Source organism: Littorina saxatilis, linkage group LG8 (assembly GCF_037325665.1).
Source record: "Littorina saxatilis isolate snail1 linkage group LG8, US_GU_Lsax_2.0, whole genome shotgun sequence".
Classification (NCBI taxonomy): domain Eukaryota; kingdom Metazoa; phylum Mollusca; class Gastropoda; order Littorinimorpha; family Littorinidae; genus Littorina; species Littorina saxatilis.
This window is the reverse complement of record NC_090252.1, coordinates 24922354-24942404: the sequence shown is the minus strand read 5'-3', so window position 1 is coordinate 24942404 and position 20051 is coordinate 24922354. Positions and strand designations below refer to the sequence as shown.

The 20051-nt window shown below is 42.5% G+C and overlaps 1 protein-coding gene across 1 annotated transcript; it reads right to left on the bottom strand.

Annotated features, from left to right (window-relative positions):
- Positions 1-8524: 8524 nt before the first annotated feature.
- On the bottom strand, positions 8525-19253 carry LOC138973130 (high-affinity choline transporter 1-like). The gene is made up of 10 exons (XM_070345793.1): positions 18967-19253; positions 16253-16458; positions 15269-15376; positions 14250-14405; positions 13555-13703; positions 13090-13224; positions 12541-12694; positions 12149-12262; positions 11306-11412; positions 8525-9911 (listed from the first exon to the last, which is right to left on the bottom strand). The coding sequence occupies exons 2-10, from the start codon at positions 16428-16430 to the stop codon at positions 9360-9362; spliced, it is 1653 nt and encodes a 550-aa protein (XP_070201894.1). The 5' UTR covers positions 16431-16458; positions 18967-19253; the 3' UTR covers positions 8525-9359.
- Between the last annotated feature and the right edge of the window lie 798 nt (positions 19254-20051).

The following is a 20051-nucleotide window of genomic DNA, read 5'->3' as shown; positions in this document are numbered from 1 at the left end:
GAATTCATGAAGAAAAAGAGAGCATGACAGGAAAGAGGAACCAAAAATCTACCTAACAGCAAACTAGAAAGCTCCTGCGGTTCCAAAAACAGGAGGGGCCTTTAATTTCATAACCGCAGTGCCCCACTGCGGGAGGAAACGTTGTGATTCAACCCAGCAAGATGCCTCCTGCGAAAACGGCGTATGGCTGCCTAAATGGCGGGGTAAAAAACGGTCATACACCTAAAATTCCACTCGTGCAAAAAACACGAGTGTACGTGGGAGTTTCAGCCCACGAACGCAGAAGAAGAAGAATCCAGCAAGATTCAAGTCTGTCAAAAAAGAATGACTAAAGAAAAAAAAGTATACATACCCATGTTCATGGAATCTCAACAAACTGATTCATTGTCAATACTTTCCATGCTGAAATACTGTAACAATAATTCAAAGTAAATAAATATAACATTTCTTAATTTGGCACTAGCAGTGGACATCAGATACTTCTGAGAAAAAAAAACTATAAAGGAGGAAAAGAATCATTCTGTCATTCCTGCAAGTCACATTCGAGCAAACTTCACCGCAAACACAAATAAATAAAGGAAGTTAAATGAGATTCAAATAACAGTCATATATTAAAATATCAGTATTGCAGAATATAAACATAAATGATAAATTCAAACAAAATTCAGATACTGGTACTCAAAAAATAAAATAAATAAAAATCTAGCAATTATCAATTGCAATAGTAAAACAAGTCGCGTAAGGCGAAAATACAACATTTAGTCAAGTAGCTGTCGAACTCACAGAATGAAACGGAACGCAATGCACTTTTTCAGCAAGACCGTATCACTTGTAGCATCGTCAGTCCACCGCTCATGGCAAAGGCAGTGAAATTGACAAGAAGAGCGGGGTAGTACTTGCGCTGAGAAGGATAGCACGCTTTTCTGTACCTCTCTTCGTTTTAACTTTCTGAGCGTGTTTTTAATCCAAACATATCATATCTATATATGTTTTTGGAATCAGGAACCGACAAGGAATAAGATGAAAGTGTTTTTAAATTGATTTTGACAATTTAATTTTGATAATAATTTGTATATTTTTAATTTTCAGAGCTTGTTTTTAATCTAAATATAACATATTTATATGTTTTTGGAATCAGAAAATGATGGAGAATAAGATGAACGTAAATTTGGATCGTTTTATAAAAAATTTTTTTTTTTTACAATTTTCAGATTTTTAATGACCAAAGTCATTAATTTTTAAGCCACCAAGCTGAAATGCAATACCAAAGTCCGGCCTTCGTCGAAGATTACTTGACCAAAATTTCAACCACTTTGGTTGAAAAATGAGAGCGTGACAGTGCCGCCTCAACTTTCACGGAAAGCCGGATATGACGTCATCAAAGACATTTATCTAAAAAAAGAAAACAACGTTCGGGGATATCAATCCCAGGAACTCTCATGGAAAATTTCATAAAGGTCGGTCCAGTAGTTTGGTCTGAATCGCTCTACACACACGCACGCACGCACGCACACACACACATACACCACGACCCTCGTTTCGATTCCCCCTCTATGTTAAAACATTTAGTCAAAACTTGACTAAATGTAAAAAGCATGACATATTTTACAAAAAATAAATTGAATGTATCTGTTCAACTGGACAAAATAAGGACACTGTAAACCTTATGTTTGACTTCTGATTGAAAAAATGGGCTTAAGTTTCATGTTACAGACTGGAAAAGTAAAATGACTATTTCTAAGAATACTCACCTCAATTTAACTAATAGGAGTTACCTTACTTACGAGTGCTAGACTGAGAAGCGTCCTATGTTACCAGTACTAGACTGTAAACAAGGTCGCTAACTCTAGATTTCCGTCGGTATACCATTTAGGGGAGTAGTCTCCCTTTGTCGGTAGTACCTCTCTGCGCATGTGCCAATGCCCATAATCCCCAGTTTCAATTCGAAGCTATTAAGTCAATAGCGGGGTTGGTGGGAGGGTCTCTGGTTAAATTGAGGTGAGTATTCTTAGAAATAGTCATTTTACTTGTAAAAAATACATATTTCTTTCGAATACATCACCTCAATTTAACTAATAGGAGAATAGATAACAGGCTGGAGGGTTGACTTTCGATCGGTAATCTAGTGTCACCTCACCCGACTCAGCCCATTTGTCCGGAATCCCCCCTGTAAAATCGGGGGAAGAAAAGGATAGATCATCTGACTGAGAAGCAAGAAATCCTGAGTCGGGCGAGTGGCAAGTTGCATTGTTGCCACTGTGTCAACTTGCTCCAGAAAGGGACAATCGAAAGAAAGTCCCACCTGTCAATGTAGAGCTGGTTTCTACTCGATGGTCGTTACTATTCCTCTGATCACTTGTCTTTATCAATGTTGGGTTATGGTTATGACTTGCCATTATGCGCCTTGAGCGACCCAACTCCCCAGCAACGTAAAGTTCTGCAGGCGGATCAGGTGAACGACCTAAAAGATGAGGAATGGTCAGAGATAACAATTCCTCTAATACCTTGAACTTATCACCAAGGTGCGTCTCTGCGACTGATCCTCCATTTAAGGGAGATTGACAGAGTTTCCAGAGATCCTGTAGAATTCTGGTCTGAGGCACCACTTTCCATGGCAAACAATTGTGCCAGTCGCATGAATGAATATATATCCTCTCTGAATTTACCTCTCTAATGAGGATGGTAGGCACAGATACCAGTGTAAATTCAGGCTGACTTAGCTGTTCCTCCTGCGTGACAGGAAGTAAGCGCAAGTGCGCTCAGCAGTACGGTCACTGTCTGCACCTTTCCTGTGCCTGTCTCAACGCATGTGGGGGCTATAAGCCTACCCTTAATGGTTATAGGTACCATTTGTCCTAGAATAGCCAGTGAAATACAGCCAGCTGTATTGCCTTTACCCAAGGGGAAAACCTGCTTCTTACTTTGAAATTCCACACTTATAGCGTGAGGGGGTCCCCAGTGACCATGGGCATCTCTGAGCCCTTATTGGCTGAATGACCGCTCTTGTCTTACTCAAGAGGGTGCCATGCCTGGCATGCAACTCACTGAGAGGTCCCATTTGTGATTTCAGCAGGACCGTTTACTGGCTTGATCAGCCAGGTCCTTGATCTAGGTTTTCTGTAAACATGGTTGTAGGTGGCATCTGCTGGGTTGTCTGCCCAGCATAGGTTTTGTGGGTTCTGGGACACTCCAGATTTCTGTAGAGCTCACAAGTTCTTAGATGACTATGCAGTGATGTTCTCCGGCCTATGGCCGAAGGTGCACTATCTTGGGCTGATGCAAAGTTCTGCCCCCTGGTAGTTGAACTCACAAAGATGTCTTATGTTGTGATCTCAGTAGTACTTCTGCCTAGATCACCCAAGTCCATATCTGGATTATCAGTAGGCGTGGCTGCGGGCGGCAAGTGTTGCATTGTCTGACCAGCATAGCTTTGTGAGCTCTGGGGCACTTCAGCTGTTTGTGGAGCTGAGCTCTAGGGTGACTATGCAGAGTTGTTTTCAGGCCCCTGCCTGAGGCAGGAGGTGTACTCTCTTGGTCTGATGCATAGTTCTGACTTGACAAAGGTCTTAGTCAGCACCCGAGTTGCCACGTTTCTCGCCCAAAAACGACGCGTAGCCGTAGACTGGGAGTGAGTGAGATAGGCTGGTGTGGTATTCCTGGCTCCAGCTAGGATCTCACTGTGTCTCTACCTCAGGCTCTTCGAGCGAGGGAGAAAAGGCTGGTGTGGTATTCCTGGCTCCAGCTAGGATCTCACTGTGTCTCTACCTCAAGCTCTTAGAGTGACACAACTTATACTCACCCAATAACCTTGTGTCACCGTAGACTGGGAGCGAGGGAGATAGCCTTGTGTGGTATTCCTAGCTCCTGCTAGGATCTCACTGTGTCTCTTTCCTCCAGCTCCTTTAGCTTTTGAGTCCAGGCATCTGAGAGTCTACATATGGATATGATGGACACATTCACCCACTGTCAAAGGTATTGCCGCACTCATTATGCCTTTCGGGGGAGGAATACCTCTAGGTCTTATCTCTGTGGTCCAGGGATCTTAGAGCGCCAGTTGTAAGAGGCAAACGAAGCTTGTCCAATTCAAGGTTCGGTTGGAAGGGGTGGCTGAGCCTTCCCAAATCCAAGTGTGTCTGTGGCCGTACCCAATACCCCTAAGGTAGAGGAAGCTCTTCTTGTTCCAGGAAAATTTGACTCAATGATGGAGGGACGTATGGTTTACCGAGTCCAAGATGTCTGGCAGCACTAATCAATCCGCATGGGCTGAGAGGTCCTCCTTGATCTATGAAATCTGGCCCATGGATCTCATAGTGCGGATGGCTGGCCAGACCTCAGACTATCTCTCAGTGTCCTTCCTGGAAAGTCCATGGAAAAACGGGCGGAGTCACCTCGGGAGACATTCCCTCTTTAGTCAAGTCTGTCCGTCTCTGAAGCATGACGTAGGTTGAGTGCTGTCCCTGTTGAAGGGTTTTGCCTTGACTTGGTTTGTTTGCTTAACGCCCAGCCGACCACGAAGCGCCATATCAGGGCGGTTCTTGACTTGGTCCAAGGATGATAACCATGAGGTTTTGTAGCCTAAGGACTGCCTGACCCTGGGGTAGGTTGTCTTCCAAAAGCTGCTGATCATCTCAGGGGCACCTGCCCAGTGATCTTAAACGGCCCATCCCTTCTCTAGGACGTCTACTGTCGTCTCTCCTGTTGATGCTTCTGCCAGAGTTGTTACCATTATCAGTCGAGATGTGACCTGTTACAGGTGTCGGACATCCTCTGTTGAGTGTCGACTGTACAATCTGACATTTCTATCATCATCCCCTGGCTGATGCGGGTGTCAGATGACATTCAGGAAGAAGGGGCAACTCTTACAAGTTGTTACGCTGAGTCCGTCCACAGGTCATGAAAGCATTCTGTACTTGACGATCTCAGAGCACTTCTTCCCCCGTCTCTGCGTTATCTCCAACAGCTCCCCGCCTTGTGATGTAGCCTGAACATGCTCACCCGTGTTGCCCGACGCTTGTATGGCAAGATTCTTGGGCCTGTTACCCTGTTGAACAAGCTCCACTCCAAGTGTGAGTGATCTTCAGAGTCGTTTCCTCAGGCAAATGTCTTGAGACACTTTGATTCCTCGTATCTTGGTACGCAGTGTCTGTCTTGTAGCTGTGTATCCGAAGGAGACATCTAGAGACCTCAAGAGCTTGCAGTATGCATGGAAACTGATGTGACTACTATACCCTGTTCAGTTGTCCACCGCTGTTTGACTGGTGATCTGTATGCAGATTGCAGGTGCCATCTTGTTACTGGTAGGGCGGCTCCCCGGTGTGAAGGTTGTAGCCTCTAACCATTAGCTCTCCATTCCAGGTGATGAAGATAACTAGGAGGCTCTAGGCATTCTCCTCACACTCCCAGACTTCTGTGTAGCCGGGCACTGCTGAATATGGTCAGGCGTGAAGTGTTGGTCTAGTTCCAAGAGCGTTAAACATTAGGTCTTCCTCAGTCCGTCAGGAGGTGGTAGACAGGCAAAGGGGGGCGGGAGCTGTCCTTCCGGTGCTGAAGCATCGCTACAGGCAGTTTGCAGCACTGAATACTGGTAGTCAAAATGCATGAAGCCACCATCATGATGGGGAACCCTGGCAAAGATAGTGGTGGGAGGGGCCCAGTCCTGTCAACAGCCGTGTTTCGGGGTCACCTCAAGGGAGAGGTTGCAGACGAGGCTGTAGCTACCTCAGGGAGATTCTACTCATGTTACGCCCAGTGGACGTCTTGCCTGACAGCTGGAGGGTCTGTCATAAGCTGTCGCAACGATCCTGGGAGTTATCAGGGCGAAAAGGAAGCCTGTCTCTTCCTGTGCTTACTGGAGGTATTCCCCCAGAGCGCCCGACATTGTCTGTTTGGTAATGACTACGTATATATAAATACATGTCAATATGACTTAATTCCCCCTCGTACTGATAACGGCATGGATGTGCCAAGAGTTTATCCAGTACCTTTCTCATGAGAGTAGCCGCTCTGTCTAGGAGGCATAGTTAATTGTGTGTTGTAACAACATCCGTTTAGCAAATATGTTATATTTTCCATAATATGAAATGATAAACATTGTATCCCTTGTATGAACCTGACTAGAGCCAGTGTTATTTAAGGGCGGCCTCTTATTGTTAGGTCCTGTTGTCTACTTCTGAGAACCTAGTCGTAGGATTAGGTGACAACAGTAGAGATGTGGCCTTGTTAAAGGTCAAAGGCTTAGGTTTTGCCTACGAACCAGGAATAAGTAGAGGCATGACAACATTATAGGAAGCTCCCCTGTGAGTATTATTCAGAGCCTTGCTCGAACTTGCATGTTGTGAAAACTCAGCTGAGTGTAATACTCATGTGTTAACAACCAAGTTTATTCATGCCCCTAAGGCATGGTTTCAACTGTATATTATTCATAACATGTCATTCAAGTGTAATGTACATCAATTGTGCACTGGAACAGAACATAAGTATATATGTGTGCCTGTTCTAATTGAATTTGAAGAGCTGTCTCCTGGCACTGTGGTATCAACAGATTTTAGCTGAGTGTAAATCTCAAAGTGTAAACACTTGAGTTTATCCATAAGTTAAATCTTTTACCACTCAGATAGCTGATTTAAACACTCCATGAAAATGGAATTTGTAACATCAACTGACTTCTTTGATACCCTTTGCCAAGAAAAAAGGATTATATCCCAATAAAGATGTCCCATCTGTGTTTGCATACACTTTAATTCTTCTTTGTCAATTTAAAAAAAAATTTTTTTTTTTTTTAATTTTTTTTTTTAATATATATTTATATATATATAATGTGTATGTATGCACGCATACAAGTTTACAAGTTAATCAAGTTAAGTTGGCAAGGAAAGTATTCTTTATCCAATTTGAAGAAGTACCACCACGTGGTCTCTGTGAGTCCACCATGATCATCTGATAAAAATACCAAAACCATAATCTGCCAACCGCAGAAAACATCGTTTCCCAGAAACATAGGAGAGAGAATTACTTGCCTTTCTCTGAGAGTAAAGGAAGTTCCCTCCGTAATATTCCCGGAGGCGCATATCTCAATCTCAGTGTTTGGTTTTCTTTCCAAGCGGGCGAGGTTTGTTGTTGTTATTCTTCGATACAACCCGCTTTCAGTTCTATCAGCGTTCAAGCGTACTGCGGTCCGTATCTACGCTGCCCGCAAAAGTCATCGCAGTTTGTAATGACCGAAGTATTCATACGCCATATGTAACATTCGCGGGCGCTCTGTGCCTTCAGTTCAATCAGCGTTCAAGCGTACTGCGTTCCGTATCTACGCTGCCCGCAAGAGTCATCGCAGTTTGTAATGACAGAAGTATTCATACGCCGTATGTAACCTTCGCGGGCGCTCGGTACTTTGTACGCCTAAAAATTCGGATCAGAAATGCGCTTCCGGTCGGGATAACGCGCATGGTAAACCTCGCTGTAGTTGATAAAAAGCTGTTAAAACGCAAAAAACTTCCGGGTAATTTCGAAGTTGAAGGTCTTGTTCGTATTCCTACATTGATGTGTAGGGTGACCTGCCGTTGCTTTCCATTGAAAGCGGCAAGGTAAGTTATCGTTCGCGGAGTTCTATTGCGCCAATGAAACCGGTCCAACCGCTGTAAATATCTGTTCGACATTCGTAACGACTGAGTAAAGAATAGTTGTCGTTCAATTGCATGTTCACTAGTTAAAAAAGACAAGTAACGGAGCCTGTTAGGCTCTGTGTGTCAACAAGGTATCATTGATGATTGAAGTACCTTCTACTTATGACCAAGTAACTTTGTTACATTTTTAAGCCGTTTCACTTTCATTTTCACGGTTCGTTACGTTGTTCAACGTGATGAATCATTGAATGTATACGGGCGTAGTAATCGCCCTTAAAAAGGAAAGCCCAAACCGTGATTGAAGGTGAATGTTGTAGTTCCTGTGAAGGAAGTCTTCTTAGACGGGAAAGGTCTAAATACACGTCTAGCTCCCCGTAGCAAGAAATTGAAACTGGGGATTATGGGCATTGGCACATGCGCAGAGAGGTACTACCGACAAAGGGAGACTACTCCCCTAAATGGTATACCGACGGAAATCTAGAGTTAGCGACCTTGTTTACAGTCTAGTACTGGTAACATAGGACGCTTCTCAGTCTAGCACTCGTAAGTAAGGTAACTCCTATTAGTTAAATTGAGGTGATGTATTCGAAAGAAATATGACCCCAACAGAAATAAAGAAGAATTGAGATTCAAATACATCTATCGTTCATGTCTCAAACAGAAAAAAAACACTGAATATTTAATTTCAAACCAGATACTGAGACTGGTACAAACAAATCAAAATAGAAACAGAAATAAACTTCTGTGACCTGCAATGAAAGAAAAGATAAACATGTATATTTTCAATTCAGACACAGACAGGGTTTGCTGTCCTAAACAAACTTTGCAACATGAACCCGATGTCACAGCATCCCCAACAGAAGTAACAAACCAGATCACTATCTGTGTAAACTGAAGGTACCGGCACTGCCCACTTAAACCTCATATCTCTAAATCTGTGTTCTTCCGACTGTACAAATGGAACTACTCTCAAGCGAATGCCTGCTGCCGAGATGAGAATGAAAATTCAAGGAAAAGAAAAGTAAACACATTTTTAAAAATACGAAAAAATGTCTGACTTGCATTGATTTTCTCATCCCTGGTTGAACAGAACACAAGTAATGATTCACCCACAACGACAGTGCTGGTCACAGCTTTTCCATGTAAAAATGTCGCACATTGTACCAAAAGTGATTACCAGGAGGAAGAAAAAAGAAGAAAATCCTCCCAAAAGGAGCAAGAATCTCATCTCAGCTCCGAACACAAATGATGGCACAAAACTGCCAAAGAATAGGTAATGCTAAGTTTTAATGCCACAAACAGTGATTGTGCACTATGACTAAGAGTTGCTGGAGACAAAGGTCTTCCTGTCTTTTCTTTGACTGGTTCTTTCAACACTTGGCTGTACTGATGTTTTCATCATTCCACACACAACTGAACTAAGTAAACCACAATAGCGTCTTAAAATCATGTGAACATTTTGAAAAATGAAATGCATAAGCCTTTTTTCCAAGGACTTCCCTGCCTAAGCAGTTGTTCCCCGAAAACACAATGCCTTTCCTTGCAACACAAAATAAACACAGAGATTGTACAATACTCTTTTTGATCTCTAACATCTCTGTGCATACATGCTGTATGTGTGTGCAAGTGTGTGTGTGTGAGCATATACCCAAACACAATCATGCCAAAAAGATAAACACAAATTACAAAAGCGGAGATCAAAATTAAAAAAGAAACTGCAACCCCCCCCCCTCTCTTCACTCAAGTCGCGTCATTTCTCCCAGTGATGTGACCGTTCTCTGTGCAAAGCAGACGCGATTCCTGTTCACCTGCCTCATTGCTCTCCTTCCCTCTCTCTTCACCTGAACTCCTGGGAAAGTTCACCACACTCACAGTCTCACCACCCTCCCCTCTCCCACAGTTCCTCTGGCGGAGAATACGCACTATTTCACTGACTAGCACAATCGTGGCACCAGAACACAGCATGGCCGTTGTCCGGAAAGGAAATGACTGGCCAAACTCCGGATTCCACGTAGAATAGTGAATAAACGGCTGGAGACCGACAGTGGGTTCCCCAGCACCAAGTCTCATCACAGCGCCGACCAGAAATCCGGCCACAGCGCCAAAACCGCTGCCGCGATGGGGGAGGAAGATGGAGTAGGTGAGCTGAGGGAGGACGATGACGTAGACAATGTCGGCAGCAAGAATGAAGATGCCATAGATGACGGGGATGGCGAGGGAAATGGCGGTGGCCAGCACACCCACACACAGAATGGACACGCGCTGGACGATCATCAGGTGCTTGTCTGAGGCCTGGAAGAAAAGGAAAATGTATGCAATGAAGGTAGTAACAAAACAGTATAAGCCACAGATGCATGTTTTCGTATGGATCGTATTATCACCCTGTTAGTGTCAGAAAAATGCAGCAAGCATGAAAAAATCCCAGACAAACCCTAGATAACCCCCCCCCCCCCCCCAAAAAAAAAAAACCCCACCCAGATACACATTGTTAATTGCTATTCTACTGCTACTGCTAGCACAGTGGAACTCCCCTTTCAAGATCTTGACAAATGTGAGAGAACGAGGTTCTAAAAGGGAGGGAGCCTTAACATGGAGCTTGTTTGTTCCTTCATGGGCTCAAACTCCCACGGCTTTTACGTGTATGACCGTTTTTACCCCGCCATACGCCACTTTCGGAGGAAGCATGCTGGGTATTTTCGTGTTTCTATAACCCACCGAACTCTGACATGGATTACAGGATCTTTTTCGTACGCACTTGGTCTTGTGCTTGCGTGTACACACGGGGGGTGTTCGAGTCTGCACACAAAGTTGACTCTGAGAAATAAATCTCTCGCCGAACGTGGGGACGAACTCACGCTGACAGCGGCCAACTGGATACAAATCCAGCGCGCTACCGACTGAGCTACATCCCCGCCCTAAAATGGAGGTACATTTACAAAGGCTATGAACAGAACATGTGAGAAAGGAGGGTCTTAAAAAGGAGGAATTGGGGTGTCCACTGTGATGATGATACTTCTATTTAAAGGTACAGTGCAGCTCACAGCCTTCGTTTTGCGTTTTTGTTGCAGCCGAGTGCATTTACAGTTCAAAAATCCTCCTATGGTAGTAAAACAAACCCAAAACTACCCAACGACGACATCTGTGAAGCTCGACAGTTTCTTGTTCACGCGAGTGCATAAATTAACCTAAGTTATTACGTGGTGTTTGGTTAGAGTTCGATTCAACTTGAGTGATTCCGGCCTCCATTTTGTTTTACACAAACTCATGATGACGTCTGACATAGTTTGCTTAGTGACGTGTCTTTTTTGTGCATGATGTGGTGATCTACCTGATCTAAATTTAGATCCAAAAATAGGCCAAGACCAGCCAGGTCCGAGTACGAAATTAATTCGTAAAAAAATCGCAGTTCTTGACTCTCAATAAAACTTGGTAGTTCTTCTAACGGATAGCTGAGGTATGACTAAAAGCCCCAGGGGCTCCGTGCCCCTGGATTTGACAAGTTCAGTACCTTTAACCAAATACATGTACCACACTAGTTCTAAGCACATACAAGGTACATAAAGGCTCTGTAAGGCACAACATTCCCCCGCCTTTGTCCCATCTTCCCAACGTGCAACTCTTTGATGAAATGCTAGCCAGTTGTGGTTTTAGGCATCAGAAGCTTGATGAATCAGTCTCTTGCTAACCTTGTGCCTGAAAAGGCCACGGTAGATGTTGTGTGTGAACATGGCGCTGGATCCCAGGATAGCGCTGTCCATGGAGGACATCACCGCAGCTGATATTGCTCCTAGGCCTGTGGGAAATAAGTGCATGAAATAGTGACGTCTGTTTTTAATTTTATTCACAATCATTACAGATAATGCACAAACAAGGTAAATGTATGAAATATTTAATAAATGACAATTTAAATTTAAAAAAATAACTTTCACTACCTGCAAGAAAAAAATTCACTGTTAATGAGAAAAATGTTTTCTTTTAATTACGCAAAACATCTCGGGTAGATAATGCTTGGGTTTGTACATGCCAATGCGCATTGGATTGTTTGTAGTGCAAGCACAGAACAAATTTTCCAAAGCAACTTGAGGTACATCCAACAGAAACACTGAGCAGATTCCTTGGGCACTTACTTATGCAAATGAAGGTGGCTTGTTCATTCAATGCTTTTACTGTCTTAGCTGCCAGGGTGGTATGCATGAGAAAGTACTGAACTGGGTGGGAACCACTTCTGGGTTGGGTTGGTTAAAATCACAAACAAATCTCAGTTTCAACCAATCTGGCCCAGCGGTTGTTTTCCACCAAGTTGAGATTTTTCTTCTGCACACCAGCCAAGAAGACTGGTGCCGCATACTTCGCACTTCCTCTAGTCTGAATTTAGAGTGACTAACGTTTTCTAGTGGCATAAATTAAATGTTCAAATAACCTACTGTTCTTTGATTCTAAATTAAGAGAGCTTATTACCAATGATTAATCCTGAAGTTCTGCTGATAAACTCAAATCATAATCAAATTCAAAGCTTCAACATAACTGACCCAGTGCAGACACGACAGGGGGAGTGAACTCTTTCAGGACAAGGGGGAGAACCAGGCTGGCTTCACTGCCGTTGGGCGGTAGAGGTGATCGGCCAAATTCTGTGCCCGTCCAATCTGGCAATGGAAAACATTTGTGATAAGGTCTTGTTTTGGGGCTTGACTGGTCCGTGTTTCTGTGTTTAATCTAACCGATTATCCTTTTGCATTAACCCATATACACATTGTTTGTCTCTCATACCATTAGAAAAATACAGCTTAATTAACAACACAAACAACACACACACTTCAGTGACACTATCCAACAAAACGAAAAGCTTCTCTCTCTCTCTAACAAAAGTTTGGTTATGTACATCATGAGTCACCCTTCCCCCTTCTTGCCCCTCGCAACTTACTGGCAGAAGTTGCCACAGCGCCAATAAGAACAGAGGGCACAGCGAAGACAACGGCCCCGAAAGCACCCACCACAGACAGAAGCACAGCCTGGTGAGCGCTGTGCACAGACAACACGCGCTGGAAGTACGCCTGCCAGGGGATTGTGCCAAGCGACTGCAACAAACATCCAACAACGTTCAACGCTCCCTCAAAGACATAATTTAAAAAGCATATACAAATACAAGGGGGTTGAGGGACAGATTTCACAGAAGGCAACAAACACGGAATAAGGTCTACATCCAGGACTCATCCAGCTAATATAACTGACAAGCAAGAAAGGAAACAGCACATCTGACACAAGGCTACTATTCCAAAACATGCAATGGTTTTTTTCTAGAAATGTTAGGTCAACATGTACAGATAAGGGCAACATCTACAATATAACTTGCTCACACAATCCCAAATTTGCTTTGTTTTAAAAAGCCGTCCAGTTAATGAGTTATCGAGCACAAACATACATGCACACACAGCTAGAAAAAGTACTACAGAGGTGGGAAAGTCAAACAAACCATAGCAAAAAGAAGATCCACCCAAGTCATGACAGTGCCAGGGCTGTTCCAGTCAACTTTCCCGATCCACTGTTCCCGTGTAGCTTCTATGTGTCCAACTTGGTCGTTGGTCATGACAAAGGGTAAGCTCAGAGTCTGCACAAAGTTTTCAAGGTTTGTTAAATCGTGTGGACCCTTTTAAACAATGGAAGAGCCCACACACAAACACACACACACCTACTATCTTTCGCTCCCATGGTAAAAATTAAAAAAAGAAAAAAACAAGAAGCTTAAACTGTAAAACCTGATCATTAGTCAGCCGAGTATTCTTCAAATAGATCACACAGTAACTTATAAGGAAGCATCTGTGTGTGTGTATGTGTTTGTGTGTGCATGCATGTACGTGTGTGCATGTGTGTTAGGATCAATTTTGGCACAAGGGTGTTATCAGGTTGAAACCAGTGTTGACAACAAGATAAAACATACCAGTCCACAAAAAATGAGTATCAGTTGCAAGACATCAGTATACGCTACAGCCACCATGTTGCCAACCAGCGTGTAGAGAATGGTCACGGCCGACGACGCACAAACTGCTATTACCCTGGGGATTCCCGCTATCACACTCAGACTGCTTCCTGGGGGAAAAAAAGCAGTATTTGTTATGATGCCAGTGAACTGAACCTACATTTGAACTGAAGACATGCACATCGTATGCTACCACTGGGCCTTGACACAAGAGCAGACCTGTTAAGGCCAAAAAAAAAAAAAGGTCTGTTTACGGTAACCCGACCGACCCTAGTTTTTTCGCGCGACCCTCGACTTTTTTTTGGCATTTGGGAAAAAAAAAAAAAAAAAAAAGTCTTGTTTTTTTTGGCAAAATAACGTAAAAATATGGTTTTTTGGAGAAAAAAAAAAAAAAGAAAAAAAAAAAAAATCCCGACCTACCGACCCTATTTTTTTGGCCTATGTTACCGTAAACAGACCTTTTTTTTTTTTGGCCTAACATAACATTGCCATTGGTGTATTTCCAGAACTGAGACAGGGAGAGAGATGTTCCTGGTGTGGCTTATGCACACATCAAAACAACCAGTCAGTTGTGGAAATGTAGATCAGCTTTGATAACAAAAACAATTTATTATTTTTTTTATAAACAAGGCAGTCAATCCCAAATCCAAACCTACCTAATGCAGACAAGATGGCAGCAGTCCAGAGCAGGTCCCCTGACAGAGATGCAAGGTAAACAAGACCAGTTGGCACTCGGCCAAATGTTTGCTGGATGGGGTCCAGCATTGTCACATGCTTTTTCTCTCGCATCCGCCGGGCATACACCAGCCCCCCTGTGCACAAAAGGTGTAGAAAGGTTGATGTCAACCATATCAAAGCAAAACAAAAACAACAAGTCGCGTAAGGCGAAATTACTATATTTAGTCAAGCTGTGGAACTCACAGAATGCAACTGAACGTAGTCCGCCGCTAGTGCAAAAGGCAGTGAAAGTGACGAGCCTGTTTGGCGCGGTAGCGGTAATGCGCTGTGCTTCATAGCACGCTTTACTGTACCTCTCTTCGTTTTAATTTTCTGAGCGTGTTTTTAATCCAAACATATATATCTATATGTTTTTGGAATCAGGAACCGACAAGGAATAAGATGAAAGTGTTTGTAAATTGATTTCGAAAATTTAATTTTGATCATAATTTTTATATTTTTAATTTTCAGAGCTTGTTTTTAATCCAAATATAACGTCATTAATTAATTTTTAAGCCACCAAGCTGAAATGCAATACCGAAGTCCGGCCTTTGTCGAAGATTGCTTGGCCAAAATTTCAATCAATTTGATTGAAAAATGAGGGTGTGACAGTGCCGCCTCAACTTTTACAAAAAGCCGGATATGACGTCATCAAAGACATTTGTCAAAAAAAAGAAAAAAACGTCCGGGGATATCATTCACAGGAACTCACATGTAAAATTTCATAAAGATGGGTCCAGTAGTTTAGTCTGAATCGCTCCACGCACAGACAGACAGACACACACACATAAACCACGACCCTCATCTCGATTCCCCCTCTATGTTAAAACATTTAGTCAAAACTTGACTAAATGTAAAAAGGTGTTGATTGCAATGACCAGGACGGTGCAAGTTCATGAAAACATATATTCATCAGAAGCCAATACACACACACACACACGCACATACAGATATTTACCGATGTTGAGTCCAATGAAGATCCCAAAAGGAGCCAAAGTCCACACAAGTCCAGCCGTTGCAACCGATTCAGCTGTTCCATTTATGTACCCTCCCCCTACTGTTGTGGCTGCAATGTACAATGCACATTATTTAATTGGGGTCAAAACCAAATAAAAACCACACAGTATAAACATGCAGAAAGAACCTTAAAACTAAAGTAAACGTACCGGCTACAATCTCATTTCCACATCATTTAGCTGAGATAAAAGAAGTAAACAAACTAAAATATTTTAAAAACTTTTTCTCAATTCAAAGATATGTTTGAGTCTAGTGCATCTGATCCAAACATAAACTTTCAAACAAAAAATGCACACACACAAAAAAACAGGAATAAGGTAAGGAACACACATGTATGTATGTGTCGTGCCCAATTCATGTAATTGCTGAATTCGCGGAATCTGCAACATTTTTGCCTATTCTGCATAATCGGCAAAACACGGCCCAATTTGCGAAATAAACGTTTTTTGACAAATGTGCCAAGGGTTCTAAACCATGACCATTTTGCAAAATCAGCAGCCAATTTGGGGTTTAAAAGTTCTCAAATACCTTGGGTATAACCACACAGACATGCAACTACCGTAGATGCTAGAATGGATAGACATCCCAATAATAGATCAGTTTTGGCAAAATGTGTACAGTAATTTCGTGTTGTTTCGGAGTTATGCTGGACACAGACCATAAAATTACAATTAAACCATATATAGCAATCTCAAGCAATGCAAACACAATGTTTTGGTGATATAAAAAGTCACAGACTGGCTGCCGATTTTGCCAAATAAGATTTTAGAATCTTATATAATGCATTTTCTGCAAAACGCTGCCCATTTTGCAAAAATGGGCAGCGTGTTGCTGGTTATGCGGCAAAAATTGGCAAAAATGTTGCCGATTCCATGCATTAAGCAATTCCGTGAGTTCGGCACGACATATACACACAAACGCTCACCCATCATGGTAAACACACTGACTATGCCCTTCAGGCTGCGTCCGGCAACCAAGGACGTTTCCATGGCATTGTCATGGGGATGACGGCGCTTGTACCACCAGGCGGCCAGCACGCCGGTCAGCAGCACAAACAGGTAGAAACTGACCAGTACCAGCACCCCCTCCACACTCACCCCCATGGCTGCTTAACCTTTCTGGCTCCTACATCTGAATCATAAAAACCAAAAATAAAAAAAACATAGGCAACCAACGTTCCAAAATTAAGAATAAAAAACCCAAAAAGGTATGTTTTTGGATTGTTTAATTATTGACAAAACAAAACAAACCGTGCAGCTTGTTTGTTTGTGTACTGGTACGTATTCTCCAACTTAATGAATGAATCAGTGAATGAATTATCCTGAATAAACACTTACAACACTTCTCTTGACTTGATTTTGTGAGGTGTCTGTCAAAGCCATCTGTCTCAGTTCAACTTCATTTTAAATCGTTGAAGAGGTGTAAACATGGCGACTCGAACAAAACAACGTTAACTTTTGGACGCTAGAAGATAGAGTAAGGTATAGAGAGAAGCAACCAAGGTGAAACTGCGATCAGAATTGCAAAAAGTCTGGGAGTAGGAAAAACCTGGGTTCAATCAATAATCAAAGACAAGGAAACTATTCGGAACAGGTGAGAAAGCTGTGAAAAAAAACATTAACCCAAAAAAGTTGCTTCCCCTGTAAGGAAACTCCACCCTCAGATTCCCAATAAAGACCCCTCCTTCTTACTTCTGATTTTATTTGCATGGGTGTTACTGGGAAAAATCAAAAAACCTGAAAGGCAGGGGTCCAAAATGCTCAAGTTTGAAAGAAAGTTTCTGGACACCGACGAAACCAAATTATAATAAGCAAGATGGCGGCAAATCCAAGGGAGCGAACCGAGAAAGCACGCGAACCGGTGTCAAAAGTCGGATCGGAACCGCTGCTCGTTATTTCAACTTGGCGAAACGAAGCTTTTTTTTTTTTTTTTTTTTGAAAACCCAGAAAACCGGAATTTCCGGCTTCAGATTTTTTCAAAAACCGGAAATCCGGCAAAAGCCGGAAGAGTAACACCCATGTATTTGACATTTCAAGGTCGTTAGTGGGAGGTTTTACTGTAATAAGACGTCGGCCTCCTATGTGGAAGTTTGAGTGTTCAAATCACGGTCGTGCAAGGTGGGTCAAGGAAAGACAGTGTTAATAAAATGACACGGGAATGAATATTTAAGTTTCAACTTGTGTGCAGACCTGACGCGTGTTTTTTTCAGGCGAGATATTCTTTCTGCTAGCCACTCGCTGAGCTAGGAGGCGAGTGTCTATGAAACGGTTTGATGGCTAGCTACGCAAGAATTACACACCATTGGTTGATACCGAAAATGTCATCTGCACTGGTCGGTAAAGCAGGGTTCATACAGACACCTGACAGTGAAATTCAAGGAGTATTCAAGGAGTTTTCAAGGAGTATTCAAGGAGTTCAAGGAGGTCAAATTGCATAGGTGTACACGTGGAAAAACTTTCATCAACCATGCATTCAAAGCTCAAACCAGAAACGTAAAGTAAAACAAAAACATTTATTTACTTTTTTAAATTAAAAAATTTTTAAAAGCACTTTCCACCCGGCATGACTACGATTTTCGACCGGCGATGGCTTGAAACGCTGTCACAATGAATCGACACACTGCTTCTTCAGAAATGGCGCTAAAAGCTACCCGGATGAAGGGGAAGTAATCGGTTTCAACTTCCCTTCGCACGATGGCAGACGACACATGACTTGCACACAACACGCACACAATCGATATAAATTGCTGAAAAACTTTAATATTAACATTTTTTTTTGTTTGCCTGCACTTCAGAATTCAAGGAGGTTCAAGGAGGTTAAACACAAGAATGACCATTTTCTCCAAATTCAAGGAGATTCAAGGTCCTTGAAAAGGGGGGTTGAAAATTCAAGGAGATTCAAGGAGATTCAAGGAGCGTATGAACCCTGGTAAACCATGGACAGCCAATCGGATTGGCAGCTGCGTGGCCGCCATGTTTTCTCGCCAAGCGAACAAGCCCAAAGCTACCTAGCGTTCAAGGCGAGAATCCTAGCGTTCCTCGCGGTGAGAAGTGCCCAAGAAACGGTACTTCCTCGCCAATCTCGCCTATAAGAAACGGGGGACTGTTATAGTGCCTTATGCCTTCATGTGTAAAACTAAAAGCAAACACAAGAGCAAGTACGCACAAAAAAGATCCTGTAGTGTAATCCATGTCAGAGTTCGGTGGGTTATGGAAAAACAAAAAGACCAAGCATGCATCCTAAGGAGCTAATCTAATAATGGTTGAAGTGAAGACTGACTGTTATACGGAAGAACAAGAACTGTGTACATCGGCATTGTGGGGTCAGTATCACACATGCAGTAACACAGTGCAGGGAATTCAACCCTCTCAAGCCGCAGATGCTGCAAATTCGATTGTGCACCTCGTGACTTTCGTCTTTAAAACGACCATGGCGACAGCTTCTATCTCTCTCATTATATTTTTCTCAAACCGATAAAATGTCTGTCATAAACACTAAATGCTGAAATCAGTGTGAGGCACAGTGAGTCAAAACAAACCAGACACTGACATTTCAGACAGACTAAACATTCATGATCTTTGAAATCCCTTCGCCTTCACATAGACCCCTCTTATCCAACTAAAAACAACTGCAACTTACCGGTTTAAGGCATCCTTTTCGGAGAAACTGCAATGATATTTGGCATGATTTGTTTTTTCATTCTCGCACGTGCTGATAGCAGACGCCTGTAGTTATAGTTCGTTTGTACAGTTTGAGAAATAAGCCAATTGAGAACTGACACCGACTACAAATTTTTTTTTTTTAAAGATATGCCTACGTGGCATGGAAGTTATCGATACCGCAGTCATTCTTGAGTAGATTTTAGCCAAACTTTTTCCTTTGAAGCCTAATATTCAAACAGATTGTAGTTAATCAAGGCACAAAGAGGCAAACTGTGTAAAAATCACTGTTGCTTTATGTATTTTAATTCACCATTTCACGCATGAAGCAGAGTGGCGCCTCTCTCACGCTGCCAGCCTACCTTTAACAGAACCAACCAAATGCCGCTAGTCCAACATTGAACTTCCAATCAAAACGTTTGTTATTCCAACATTGGAGTCCAAGATTCGCTTGACAACCAATCAGAACTACTTCCGGCAAAAACAACAACAACATACTTCCATCACAGTCGAAGAAGATGGCCGTCACTTGCAGTCCGGATTACTTGCTATGATACAGTGTTTTGAAACGTACATTGCAGGTAAGTGCATATTCTGTCATTAGCAAACATGTGTTTGCTGGTAATGTATTCCTGTCAACTCTATTTCCACCTCAGTTTGGCAGGTCATGATTCATTGTTTTGGCACAGGCGCCATATGGCATATCATTATCACTGAATAGCCACAGGCAGATACGATATAATCTTACTCTTAGTTCACTCCAGAAAAAAACCGTCTCGAAAGTGAACGATCGATCTCTTATGATGTAATATATTATATACAAATGCACTTTGACTTGTTAAAAGTTATTTAAGCTAAATCAAACGGTTCTTAATTATTACTAATTCTATTTTCATTTTCATTTTTCAGGTCGAACTCGAAAGCAAAATGCCGCCCAAGAACAAGATCCAAGTGGTAAGCAATGATTATGTGTGTGTGTGTGTGTGAGGGGGGGGGGTAGAGAGTGAGAGACGGATAGAGGGAATGCAACAATAGTATTTTCAGCCCTCCGATCGATTGACTTTG

Excerpts from the sequence above, each read along its gene's own strand:
- LOC138973130 (XM_070345793.1), bottom strand. The coding sequence starts at position 16,430 with ATGGGGGTGAGTGTGGAGGGGGTGCTGGTACTGGTCAGTTTCTACCTG. Across the intron at positions 13,704-14,249 it reads TGCCATCTTGTCTGCATTAG|GAAGCAGTCTGAGTGTGATA; the intron begins GTAGGTTTGGAT and ends TTTTTCCCCCAG. Across the intron at positions 12,263-12,540 it reads CGCTGTGGCAACTTCTGCCA|ATTGGACGGGCACAGAATTT; the intron begins GTAAGTTGCGAG and ends TTCCATTGCCAG.